This window comes from Sander lucioperca, chromosome 6 (genome assembly GCF_008315115.2).
Source record: "Sander lucioperca isolate FBNREF2018 chromosome 6, SLUC_FBN_1.2, whole genome shotgun sequence".
NCBI classification, from domain to species: domain Eukaryota; kingdom Metazoa; phylum Chordata; class Actinopteri; order Perciformes; family Percidae; genus Sander; species Sander lucioperca.
Genome location: NC_050178.1, coordinates 17,885,698 through 17,898,740, shown reverse-complemented (window position 1 = coordinate 17,898,740; position 13,043 = coordinate 17,885,698). Strand labels below are relative to the sequence as shown.

At 39.6% G+C, this 13,043-nt stretch overlaps 1 protein-coding gene across 2 annotated transcripts in view; it reads right to left on the bottom strand.

The window, feature by feature from the left end:
• Positions 1-13,043, bottom strand: part of fhit (fragile histidine triad diadenosine triphosphatase) — a 439,268-nt gene that overhangs the window by 71,890 nt on the left and 354,335 nt on the right. For both annotated transcript variants that reach the window (XM_031277239.2, XM_031277238.2), the window contains one exon: positions 9,924-9,992. In XM_031277239.2, coding sequence (XP_031133099.1) covers positions 9,924-9,992 — 69 coding nt within the window. The remainder of the gene's footprint in view (positions 1-9,923; positions 9,993-13,043) is intronic.

The following is a 13,043-nucleotide window of genomic DNA, read 5'->3' as shown; positions in this document are numbered from 1 at the left end:
GTATGTATATATATATATATATATATATATATATATATATATATATATATATATATATATATATATATATATATATATATATAAAAAACAAAACAAACCTGAACTGAAAATGGTTTTCAATTTTGGTTTTCACTTGTTGCTTTTCTGATGATAAGCTTTGATTAAACCAGCGCCTCAAAAGTGGAGATGAGCACTGTTGCTTAAATTAATTTATTCCCTATATCATTAAGAGGATTATAGTTGGAAATGGTGCCAACAGTTAGGGCATTCCAGGTACCTTGGGTAAGAGTCTAGGTAGAAACTTCCATTAAGTTTTTAATAGAAGATAAAAAACAGGCTGTTGATACATTTCTTTTTCTCAATCCCAGCTGACATTTGACAATGATCTGATATTGGACTACACAATAAAGGAAATCCCAGATAAGCTTGGTATTTGCAGCAACAGACCTACAGGCAATTTCTTACCAAGTCAAAGAATTCTGCCTCATCCACCCTTTCAACAAACAAGATACAGCATGTCTACAACTACAGGCAAGATTGCTATGCATATTCATGGTCATCCAGAGGATGATTCATAATAATTTAGATGATCCCCTGACATTTCGTCTACCATAACTACCTTGATCCACCTTGATCAACACTTGTTCTATGATAAGATAGTTTGTAAACTACTGGCGTCTGTGATCACGGTGCCCAGAGATTGAATCCTCATGTTTTTGTCAGTCCCTGAACTTTTCCTTCCTCTCACTATTAGCCCAAAATTTCCATTTGTACAAGAAATAGCATTATAAAAGATCTATTTTACCTTGCACGGCAGCTGGACTGTCACAATATCATGAGATCATGCGAGAACTAGTTGCGGGCATGGTTTAGGCGTGTGTGACGGCCGTGACTGTTCGTTCACAACAACAATGGTGGACGTGATCGACAGTTCATCCAATCACTTGCCAGGTATTTTTTTGAAAGTGGCTGCCCTTTTCCAAACAGTTTGCAATGAGGGCTTCTCAGATGGTTGTGTGCAACAAACCTTATTGCGCGTCAGTTAAGATCTAACAGCTAGATTGACAAATTCACTGAGCACATTCATGCTCCCTAAGGCAGTGGTTCCCAACCGCTTTGGTCTGAAGTGCACCCACAGCCCTCTCGGATGAACTTACGTATCCCTTCATAGATTCCCAATGCAATGCATGTTCCTAATATATAACATTATTCATTATATAAAAGGATATTGGATATTTATAGAAAGTGGTTTGGTCAATAATCGTACTAGCCCACTAAGCTACTACTACTTGGAGTGAAGCTGAATGTTTCAACCATTTATCAATTAACGTTACTTTTAGCTAATTATTTTAACAATTTCTCAATTACTTTTAGCTGATCATTTGAACTGTTAAGTCATTATGTTTAGCTACCTGTTTAAACTGATGTGCTCACTTGCTAAACAGGTTTTACACTCTTCCATTACTCTTCCATTACTGCAACATGTAGTGTTACAGTTGATTTTCATTATATATATATATATATATATATATATATATATATATATATATATATATATATACATATATATAAATAAAATATGTTAATATTTTAACATAATATTTTAATCAAATCATAGTTTAGATTTTTCAAATCATGCACACGTGGGCAACGATTACCTCACGATCAAGGCAGCCGCAGGTTTAAGACGCAGGTAGCACAGTTGCTTTTCACCGACTGCAAGACCCAGGGCATGCTGGGAAACGCCTGCCTCTCAGCTAAACTAAGAGCTGATTGGTTCAGAATCGACTCAACATGATGACGATTTATATAAACTTTTTATTGATTTTGAATTTGAGGGATTTTAACTGCTATTTGTCTGATTTAAAGGCTTATTCTGTACACACCACATGTTGTGTGGCTGATAGTGACGTTTAGAAGTCAGAGAGACTTATACTGTATGGGTCTGATAACATTTTATTAAATCGGACCACAGTGTTTCTGTCACTTCCTGTTCAGCTTGAAGGCTGCTGGAAACGGCTGGAAACTGTCCGACTTGACAACAGATTTTTGTCACCTGCTCTCGTCCACTTTACAGGCGAGGCACAGTTCATCTTGAATGAGCCTATTGAAATGTGTGGATCACATTCATGCTCCCAGTAGCTCCACTGGCCTAATACTGAGATCTATATCAGTACTGCAGAACCAGACCAAAATCAGCTGAGTGCTGAAATAATGTGTTGCTGTTTGGGTGATGGGAGTGCATTATTTCATCCATTACTGACCGTAACGAAACTCTAGTAAACCGAAAGCTTTAAGCTACAAAACAGCCCAAACCTGACCTAAAACCTGATCTTTTGTCGGAACCCGTTAAGTTCGGATTGGGATTTCTTTTCAGAGATTGAACACTTTCGATTATAATGACCCCATGACCATTCTTTTAGCACCCCCCTTAGGACAAGAAGGATATTGTTAACTCCACTACTGGTAAGACTCTAAGAGCAGCAAAATCATCGGTATGAATTATTGAGTGTTCCACAGGCATGACAGGCTTTAGACTTTTAGTCTGATTTGCCCTTTATTTGAACATAGTATATTAAATTGTGACATGACTGTAGCTTGAGAGGAATCTGCTGCAGCCATGAATGTCAGATGTATGGATTTCAAGAAGGCTCATGGTGCTGTGAAAAACGGCAAGCTGACTAATCAGCAAGAACACCCAGAGACTGAAATAGATCACTTATCATGGCCTCTATTGCTTGGGGGTTTCAAATGACTAAAATGAACAAAGCAAAGAAAAAAAAAAAAAAAAAGGAAGCTAAAAACAAGGCTCACAAAGCAAGTATGATGCGTTGTGACAGCTGTTTTTAGGCAAGGTGAAGCCGTAAAGAAAATTGAATGTGCCATCTGGTACCTCAGAGGGAGACTGATATACCAATAGAGAGACAGAGGAAGAGACAGGGGGACGGAGCAAACACAGAGACAGGTAGCTACAACAGTGTTTAGCTGCTGACTCTATTCTCTATCACAGAGCTGCTGTCAGCCCGCTGGATCGACCGTGCAGCGCTGGCCTCCCATGCTGCTCCACCTCATCTAAATGAAATGACAATGCAACTGCACTCCCGAGTCCCATCCCTTCTCTTTACAGCGATAAACAGCCCGTTGAGTGTGGCTTCACTGTCATGCACTATCTGCATCTGATAAAGCACTGGACCTGGCAGTGGGGGCGGTGGTAATAAATTGCCTTTTACCTGTCTTACTGTGAGGAACTGTTTCGGAACTTCACTTTGTTATTGCACCTTTATTCAAGTATAGTGTGACTCAAGTAGTTTACTTCATTGCACTGTACTTTAAATCCACTGTTATGTGCACTTTCTGTGAGTGACTTTCTTAAAGATGTTGAAAAATACCCACATATTCAGTTTGCAATTTTCAAAACTGTACCTACTTTTGTAAGAACAGTGGGCCTTAACAATGGTGATACATAAGTAGTGTTGTTTGCTTCAACGAAAATTATGACTAAATATCGTCGTCAACGAACCTTTATCACGTGCCGAAAACGAGACGCAACATAAATGCTGGTCATGTGACGATGACTATAATTAAATGTATAATGCAATATTGTTGACGAATAAAAACGAGACTAAATGTGGTTTACAAAATAAAAACTATGCTAAAATGTCTCTTCATTTTCGTTGACCAAAACAAGATGAGACGAAATGTTATAACGTTATTTCGTCTCGTTTAGTCGCGTTATTATTATTATTATTTTGCAGTATTTCTGTTCCCTGTGTCTGACTTCAGGGGCTGCATCAGGTCGCACTTGGGTCGCACTGCGCAGACGCAGGCGATGTTACTTCCTCAAGCCCTGTCGCGCCATTGTTTAATTTAGAAGATGCAGCAGTGAGTTAGAGAGTGAGACGAGCGTAAACAACAACAAACAAAATGAAGTCTGACACAGAGAAATGGACCGTGGCTGGCCAGCCCGGAGTTCGACTTTGGGAGAAAAAGAATAAACGGCATTTGGAAAAACTTTCATTACATAAAAGTGGAAAAGAAAACGGAATGGAAAAAGATGGGGAGAAATGCGGCCACAAAATCAAAGGAAAAAATACCACGAACCTTAAGAGACATCTCAAGCCATTCCATAATGAAATTGAGGTAAGTCAAGACACTAACGTAATGTTACTTTCTATTTTAGAAAGCTAATGCCAACTCATGAGGCTGTGGTTAATGTGTCTCATTTTAACGTTAGCTTTAGACGTTAGCCACTGGAGCTGAAAACGACTGAGACAAACGTGTATGTGTGTGTGTGTGTGTGTGTGTGTGTGTGTGTATTTGTTTGTGTGAGAGTGTTTGGGTTCTTAGTTCCCACCTGGCTGATTCCATGTGTACTAAACATCCCTTGTTGGCCAACATTTTGGTTTTGTCTATACTACTAGTTACTTACTATATTGACTGGATTAAATAGAACTGCATTACTAAAAAGAGACTAAAATTCAATTTTCATTGACTAAAACTAGACTAAAATAGTCATGGATAATTCTGTTTTTTTTTTTTTTATTATTTAAAATCGATGCCGTTTGATGTTCAAGCAGACTCAACACTTCCTACACATTTACTCGTCTTGATGAACTCATTTCCACAGCATTATTGAACAGCAATAGAGTACAATAGAGATGTTTGGACAAATTAAAAAAGACTTGCAAATCTGGTTGGACTCTAACAGCAATTACTAATGCCTTCACTTGCATTGTCACATGCAAGCTTGCTTTTTAAGATGATTATTTTGGTCTTTTGCCTTTATTTGACAGACAGTAGAGAGACAGGAAACATGTAGAGGGAAAGGGGTATGTCATGCAACAAAAGGGTCCGTAGTCAGGGATTAAATCGTGGGCACCAAGGCATCCAGACATTTGTCAGTGCAGAACAGCAGATAGACAACATATGACACCTCATATTATCATATTCAGACGTGATTAACTAAGAGCACCAGATTTTTCCTCACCGCTGTCGCACCAAATGCATGCATCTTGGGGGAATTGTTGTGTCTCAGTCACCAGAGGATGAATCCTCGTGTCAATCCCTGAACCTTTCCTCATTGTCACCATCAGCTCAAAATTCCCACGCGTATAACCAAAACTGCATTATTCAAATTCTAATGGCTAGATTTTAAAATTAACTGAGCATGATGAACCCTTTCCATTTTGGACACATCATGAAATATGTTTATCACATTCATGTTTTCAGGTAAGTGTCTCCACTGGCCTAATATTGAGATTTGTATCAGTACTGCCAGACCAGACCAAAATCAGCTGTGTGAGGAAAAGTGCATTATTTCATCCATTACTGACCATAACCAAAACCCAAACTCCAGTGAACCCAAAGCTTTAAACAGCAAAATGCTTGCTCCTGGGGGAATTGTTGGGTCTCTGTCAATGAGAGTGTGGACTTGACCTACCCTATGTGTAAAGTGTCCTGAGATAACGTCTGTTATAACGCACTATAAATGCAATTGAATTGAAGTACAAACATACAAATTAGGGCTGTGCAATTAATCAAAACTTTAAATCGTGATTACGATTTTGGCTCCTAACGATCACAAAAAAAAGTGAACTTTGATTTTGTCTTGTGCTCTGAATGAAAAAAAAAAGTTCAAACGGGATAAGTATTAAGGGAAATGTCACAGTTCAAAGTGTTTTCGCTGTTGATTTGTTTAACTGTTTCACTGTTTTTTAAGTTCAATAATTGTAACAGCTTTCCAAAAGACAATGAGTAATCGTGTTAGATAATCGTGATTTTAATGTTGACAAAAACTAATCGGGCGGCTCTAATACAAACTACAACACAGGGATATGCAGTGCCACCGGGAGCCGCCCACTTTGAGCTTCATTTTGGCTTTTCAGAAACCTATGGGTGACGTCACAGAGACTCCGTCCATATTTTATACAGTCTTTAGTCCCATCAAGGCATATTATTTAAATACTTTTCATAATCAAACAATTTAGTGAGCCCTCCTGTGCTGCATGGAAGCATCTGCATTCATTACGTTTCTTCCTCCACTCACTTAATCAGCTTTTGCTTAGATTTTTCACCCATCTGTATAGTAAGGTGATATGGTAAACGTGTCATTTCTGGTCTTTTAAGTCAAAAAATGGACAGTTGCCTCATGCAATGTTATCTCTAAGTGCAGCTTTAAACTGGTTGTGTTTCCTCCAATTTTTACAATGTAGAGAGAAAAGGGCTTCACCTGCTCTATTGCCTCTTAAATAGTCTTTATGAACAGATAAACGTGTTAAATCTATAAAACACTTAACAGTGGTGAGGTATGAGGGGAACAAACCCTGGCCGATTATTCATTGCAAAGAAAACAGCTCAGAGAAAAATGTTCTCATTTGCTGGCTGTGACATGGAAAATATAAATGCCGGCGATGCCGCTGCTCTCACAATAACCCTTATGATCACATGCAAATTAAAAACAAACCTATTTATATTTTGCTGCTGGGACTTGGCTGTGGAACTGCATGTTTCATTTCTCCCCCCAGGCACAATGAGGGAAGCATAGTGAAGTTCTTTTTTATTAAACGTGGTTATTGGAATATTCATATCAAACTCACCAGTCATTGATATTCATTTGCTACAGACTCTCTTGTTACAAATTCAAAATGCCAGAGTGAAATTTAAAACAGCCTGAAAGGCATGTTCATTATTTTCTTATTGAAGTGTTGTGGTTCATTGGTTTGGAGATCCAGGCTCCAGGGGGCTGTAGAGCCCACTGATATTTGTTCAAACTCATCTCTCAGATGTTTAATTAAAGTTATTAGGAGCCACAGGTGAATCAGTTCATTAGCAGTGAATTTTGTTTTTCAAATTCCTCCGGTAACACACAGTAGGCTCGCTCTTGGAGAACAATGCCAATTCTGCAGCACGAGAAGATAAATGGTTCCACCATCCCGCTGCTGTTTTGATTTAGTTATGTATTTATATATTTATGTTTTGCCTAGTGGGGGCGAAAGGGAACTAGGTGATTGGCTAGAGGGCCATCAGCCAGGAAAAGAAGCAAAGATGCCCAATCAACTTTTAAATGGCCATCAAAGAGGTTACCAATGTGACCATTGCATTTACAGGAATGCAGAGTGGTGGTTAACGTTCAAGCATTCTCAGTTCAACAAGCATTCAAACTTTTTATAGGTAACCTTTATATATATTATGTAGATCTTATGAACCATCCAGGGTGGAAAGGAACCACAAGCAACAGCTGTCAAATAAAGGCCCAAATGCCCAAAAAGTAATCTTTAAAGGAACGAGTTTACTTGTTTTACCATTGAAGTGTTTGTGACAAAACCTACAGTAGTAGTTATAGTAGAAGTAGAGAAGAGACATAAAGTCAACTAACTGACTAGTTATATCAGTAACATCTATGTAAACGTTGCTAACTTTAGCCACCCCAAGCTACTCTTCACACCAGACAAAGTAAGGCTGTAGCTTGTAAATCCCTTATGTACTAGCATCTCCAGTCTGAAACTGATGATATGCATCTTGAAGCATTGCTAACGATCTGATACATTAAAGATACATGTGCAGCAGCTACTCATGTGATCCCATTCCCCCTTCTATTGCAATGCAGGACAATTTAACATAATTTGATTCAACCCAATGTCATTTAATGCAATATGACGTGATTTGACGATTTGATGCTTTACAACTGAATATGGTACAGATAGTTAGAATTTTTCTTTGGTCCTTCCTACCTGCAGCCTGCATAGCACTTTCACAAGTTGGCAGACATACTTTCATTTCCATACAAGGCGTATTGAAAGCATATTTACTCTCTGAATAACAAGTTTGATTATGATAGGATATATTGACAGACATTCTGTTAATTATATTCAATCAGAACCCTCTACTTTTACTTGACTGTGTTTCACCAATGGTGAGTTTGACTTTTACTTGAGTAATTTATTTTGAGAGTATTTGTAGGCTACTTCTTAATGTATATTTTAAATAGGACAGTGAACATTAAGTGAGCTTAAAAGCTAGTTTTCATTGGCAGTCCCTTTGCCTGTTGTTAACAAAAAAGCAAACTTTTACTTGAATAAAGATGTTCAGTATTTGCTTTTTACGTTTATGCTTGTGTAAAGCACTCTGAATTGCCTTTGTGTCTGAACTGTGCTATATAAATGAATTCCCTTGCCTTACTTTACCCACCACTGCATAAAGGTGGTCTCACTCTGCCTCAGGCTCATGCATTGCCAAAAGTGGACCTTCTCTCAGTTGTTGTTCAGGGACGGAACATTGATGACATCTCAACATGTCACTGTGAGCAGAGCAGCAGAGCAGCACAGCATAGCGGAAACGGCATTGCCATATCATTTTCATAATGCAAATCTCTGTGAAGCTCCACAAAAAACACAATATATATATATATATATACAGCACCAGAGCACACAAGTTACAGCAGGAGTAATGGAGGAGAGCGAGTTTACAGGTCAAGGAAAGCTGTCGATGATTTGTAGGACTTTGGTAGAATGTGTCGGCCTTCCTCCTCCATGTTAATCTCGAAATGTGACGCGGCCGGACACACATTCCACAGCCGCCAATTGGTCACAGCAGAGGGGGATGATAGAGCGCACCGGAGACAGTGAAACAGTTTAGGGAGGAGAAATCTATCCAAATATCAAACTATTGGTCACAAATTATTGGTCACATCTCTAAAAATAAAAGGCACAGCCTCTCTACTAATAATATAAATAAAACAGATTTTACAGATGAAAAGATGTTGGAAACAATACATCAGGAGTCCACCCCAAGTTGCATCCGGTGCAAACTGTTTTTTTTTTTTTAATTAGTATACTCACACCCTGCACTTTTATATTCGCGCACTGCAGCAAATTAGTGAATCTTCCCATCCTTACTGTGTACTGAACTGAGCGTATTTTATTAAAAAGTTACGGGGCCTTGCTTGAATGTATGCTGGTATTTCCTTCAGCTAAAGTATGGAGTAATAAAAGAAGACAACCAAACTGGTGCTGTGGTGTCATTCTAGCAGTATTTTGTACTGGACATTTTTTTTGTCTTTCCAAAACCTCTTCAATGGCAACACCTCTTCAAGTCCTGACCTGGATAACTGAGAATATAATCAACAAAGTTTTTGTTTCTGTTCATTTTAACAGGTTTCAATTTGGGAGCAATATATTTGAGTGTAAACCAAACCATACAGTAACTGTTTATGAATTCTTTATGGGCTGGAATCTTCTGGAACATTTCTTTTTACAATAAACACTTGAAATGATAAAGGCACTTGCAGATAACAAAGTAGTACAAAATGTAAACCATACCATGGTGTTTCATTTTTAACTATGTTCTTAAGAATTTAAACTTGATTTTCTTTTTACAAAATAAACCAAAACAATGACAACGAGGAAGATATTGGCCATAATGACACAAAAAATGTATATCATACTCTCTAAACTGAAAACAAATCAGGTTTGAATTGGAATTAAAACACATTTACTGTTTGTTTACAAGATATATAGTCCATGCTGATCTACAGAGGAAACAATAAAGTGCATCTTTGGATGGATGGGTGGGGAAAACAACACTCAAATGGAAATGCTATTGACTTACAGTACTATCACAACCTACCTGCCCTTGTTCTATGATGAATGTTGCTGTTTGAATTAATGTTGTTTTTCTGTTATATATGGATGTGTGCAATATAGTTTATTTTAAGCACTGCTGGGAGGGGCATTCACAATTTTGTTGTATTTATTTTAAGATAATGACAATAGCGACTATTTATCTTATATTTTATCATCTATTCTACGCTACTCATGGTGTGACAATGAGCAGAATGTGTAGTATAGGTCAGATACAAGTTGTCTTTTGCATTTGCAATCTGCAAGCATAAAGTAGTTAGGATGGTCTAAAATATGCCAACTGACCTCATTGTAGATGCTGTCATTCCGCTCAAAGTCCCCCGCCTTCCTGGGCAGCACATGGACGTGGACGTGCTGTAAGCAAACAAACAAACAAGAGAAGGCCATGGTTTAAATGTGGTGCTCGGTCTAGAGAAACAGGTACTTTTTTCACTGGGGAGTTGCCTGACAGACTGATGTGACAGAGACGCTTTCCATAGAGAGTCTTCATTACTTCACAGTACATTGGAGAAGCCAGAGCGGAGCGTCACTGCCGTGCCACAAATCACAGGAGGGTGACTGTGCATTTCAACAAGCATGCTACCTGCACACCACAGAGACTCCTTATTTTTATGCTTTTAAGGATTTAATTTACTTCCCCCCTTCTGGTGTCAACCCCTCTGCTGTCACAAACCTGGTCATCTGTATGGTTAACTTTTATTTACTTCTTTGCATCTATGAAATGGTAAAGTCCCTAAGAAACTGCTTTATCTGACAGAACACACACTTAGCAAAAACACACACACACAACCCTCACTAAAGCAGAAACAACAAGCTGTTTACCCTGATAAACATTGGTCCAATACTTATCAGTACATAGAGTTGAGCCTTAACATTAACGTGTGGTTATACAATAAGCAGCATGTAATCAAGCTTAGAAACAGCTCTTCTGCCAACAGCACAGGGTATCTCTTCCCTCTCCCCTTTCACAACGACTGAGCTTTATAAACATGATTTACAATGACGTGACCAATATGCATTTGATCGTATGACGTCATCTAGCCACTTTTGGAGCTAGTGCTAGGTACTTTCATTGGAAAAGAGTTGGCAAAACGGTTAGTTTTTTTTAGCACAATGTCGAAGCTACCCTATCCTCAATAGGGTAGTAATTGTAAGTTAAACCACACAGTTTCCGTAACACCTAACCAGGAGATATATGTTTTAACAGTGAGTTGAGTGGAATGCACAAACAAATTGAGTGATCAGATCAGAAAACACTTCTGTGTGTCATTCTAGAGGACATGGACACAAACCGTGGTTAATGGCCTTGACACAGAGCATGGTACCAGTTTGACCCAGGCTGAGAGCCTTGCTGCAGAGGTCAAGACCACTAGGATGTAGAATCAGAGTTTAGAGATGTAGAGTTATAGACCTTTTCGGACCTGGGCTATGAGCCTTGCTTTAAATTCTGGGATCAGTTAGACCTGGTTACTGGCCTTGGTACAGAGTTTGAGACCAGTTGGACCCATGCTAAGAGCTTTGCTGCAGAGTTCAAGACCAGTAGGATGTAGACCTAGAGTTTCACCGTAGAGTTATGGACCATTTGAACCTGGGCTAAGACCCTTGCTTTAGATTTCAGGACCAGTTAGACCTGGTTAATGTCCCTGGTGCAGAGTTTGGGACCAGTTGGATCCGTGCTAAGAGCCTCGCTGCAGAGTTCTGGACCAGTAGGACCCAAGCTAGTGCAGACTGGCTGAGGTAAATGACATGTTCAGAATCAGAATCAGAATCAGAATCAGAAAAAGCTTTATTGCCAAGTACGTTTACACACACAAGGAATTTGTCCTGATGCTGTAGGTGCATGTCACATTAAAGCAACACGCACAGACACACCGAGTCGCCATATATGCGGCGCCAAAACAACTCTCTCTTAACTCTCGCAGGGAGAATACAGCATCACATGAGGAGAGGAGAGGGAAAAAAAAAGCAACTCTCAGACTATCCTCATAAAGATAAGAACAGTGTGGGAACAGGAAAAAAACACCTCAGCACATAGGCACACAAACAGTACATTTGCACTGCTGAACATAACATAACATAACATAAATGTACAGTTGCACATTTGGCTGCGAAGGCGTTGGACTGGGGAGAGGGTAGGTTGGGGGAGTTTGGCCTGCTGAGAAACGCACAGCCCGGCAGTCCCACTAGTGACCCAGTCCGCAGAATGTTATAGCGAAAACACAGCACGTTGCCATGGTGACACCCTTGAACAGTCCAGTACCGATACGACAATCAGCAGGCAGTGGGGAAGATGGGGGAGGAACCAAGAGAGTCTCGCTTGCAGAGCCCCAACAGGGTGACTGTTTGTTCCAAGAGACGGCCTTGGCAAGGCCGTTCAGGATAAGGGAGCCGAAAGATTAAATTTGTTTTGTCTACGCGAATGGCTGCTCTAATTTAAACATTCATTCTATTGTCCAACTACACACTGTTCAACTGGTCAATTTTTCTTTCCAAATCCATGACCTTCCTCATGATGGTATCCAAGCCGCGGGTCATTACCATGTTGTTTTCCATCACGCGATTAATAGTTCCAGTTTGCAAACTGATCGCTTTTCCGACAGCTTCAGTCAGGCCAGACAGCTTCCTTGGGCTTTGGACAGCTACCAAAGTCTTTCCAATTCTTCGATAAACCAGAGCGAAGCATCCTCCAATCAGCAACATTCCAGTTATCAGGGTTCCAAATAGGTAGATATCCTCAACGTCCTCCACGGAAAGAGCAGAGAGACACACAACACGCCATTTCTCCCAGCCGTCCATCGTATACCCCGCAGCAAGCGTCCCGTCAGGACATGCTGGCTCACCCGAACCAGTGCTCCTCCTCGAGAATACAGTGTCAATTGCGTTGAGAGACCTGACTATAGACTTATAGTCTTGAGGTTGAAGGACAGGCCTATTCTTACAATGTTTCTTAGCCTGAAAAATTCAAGTAAAGATGTAGAAGACGTTTTTGTGCTGCCGGGATGAACCCACACAGGAACAGAGGAGCTTTGTATTTTAGTGACAGTGTTAAAAAAAAGGCTGCCTTGCCATGCTGGGAACAATGACTACAGAATCAACAATAACTAAAGGCCCTTGGTGCAACAGCTGAGTGGGCATGATGGTGTCTGTGAATATACAGCTAACAAGTGCACATAATGGATATGACATCAATAAAATGAGGATCCATTGTTCAGTGCCTACTGACATCCTCAATATCACTCCCTTCAATCATCCTCCTGAAAAAGTTTCTCTGGTATGAACAGCAAATCCAGACTCACAAAGCTTTAATGACATTAGTGACATTATTGCATATGCTTGAGGATACTTCAGGACAATGTTGGCCTTGTATCTATTATTCTTCAATGCTCTGAAAACAGCTGAAACCTT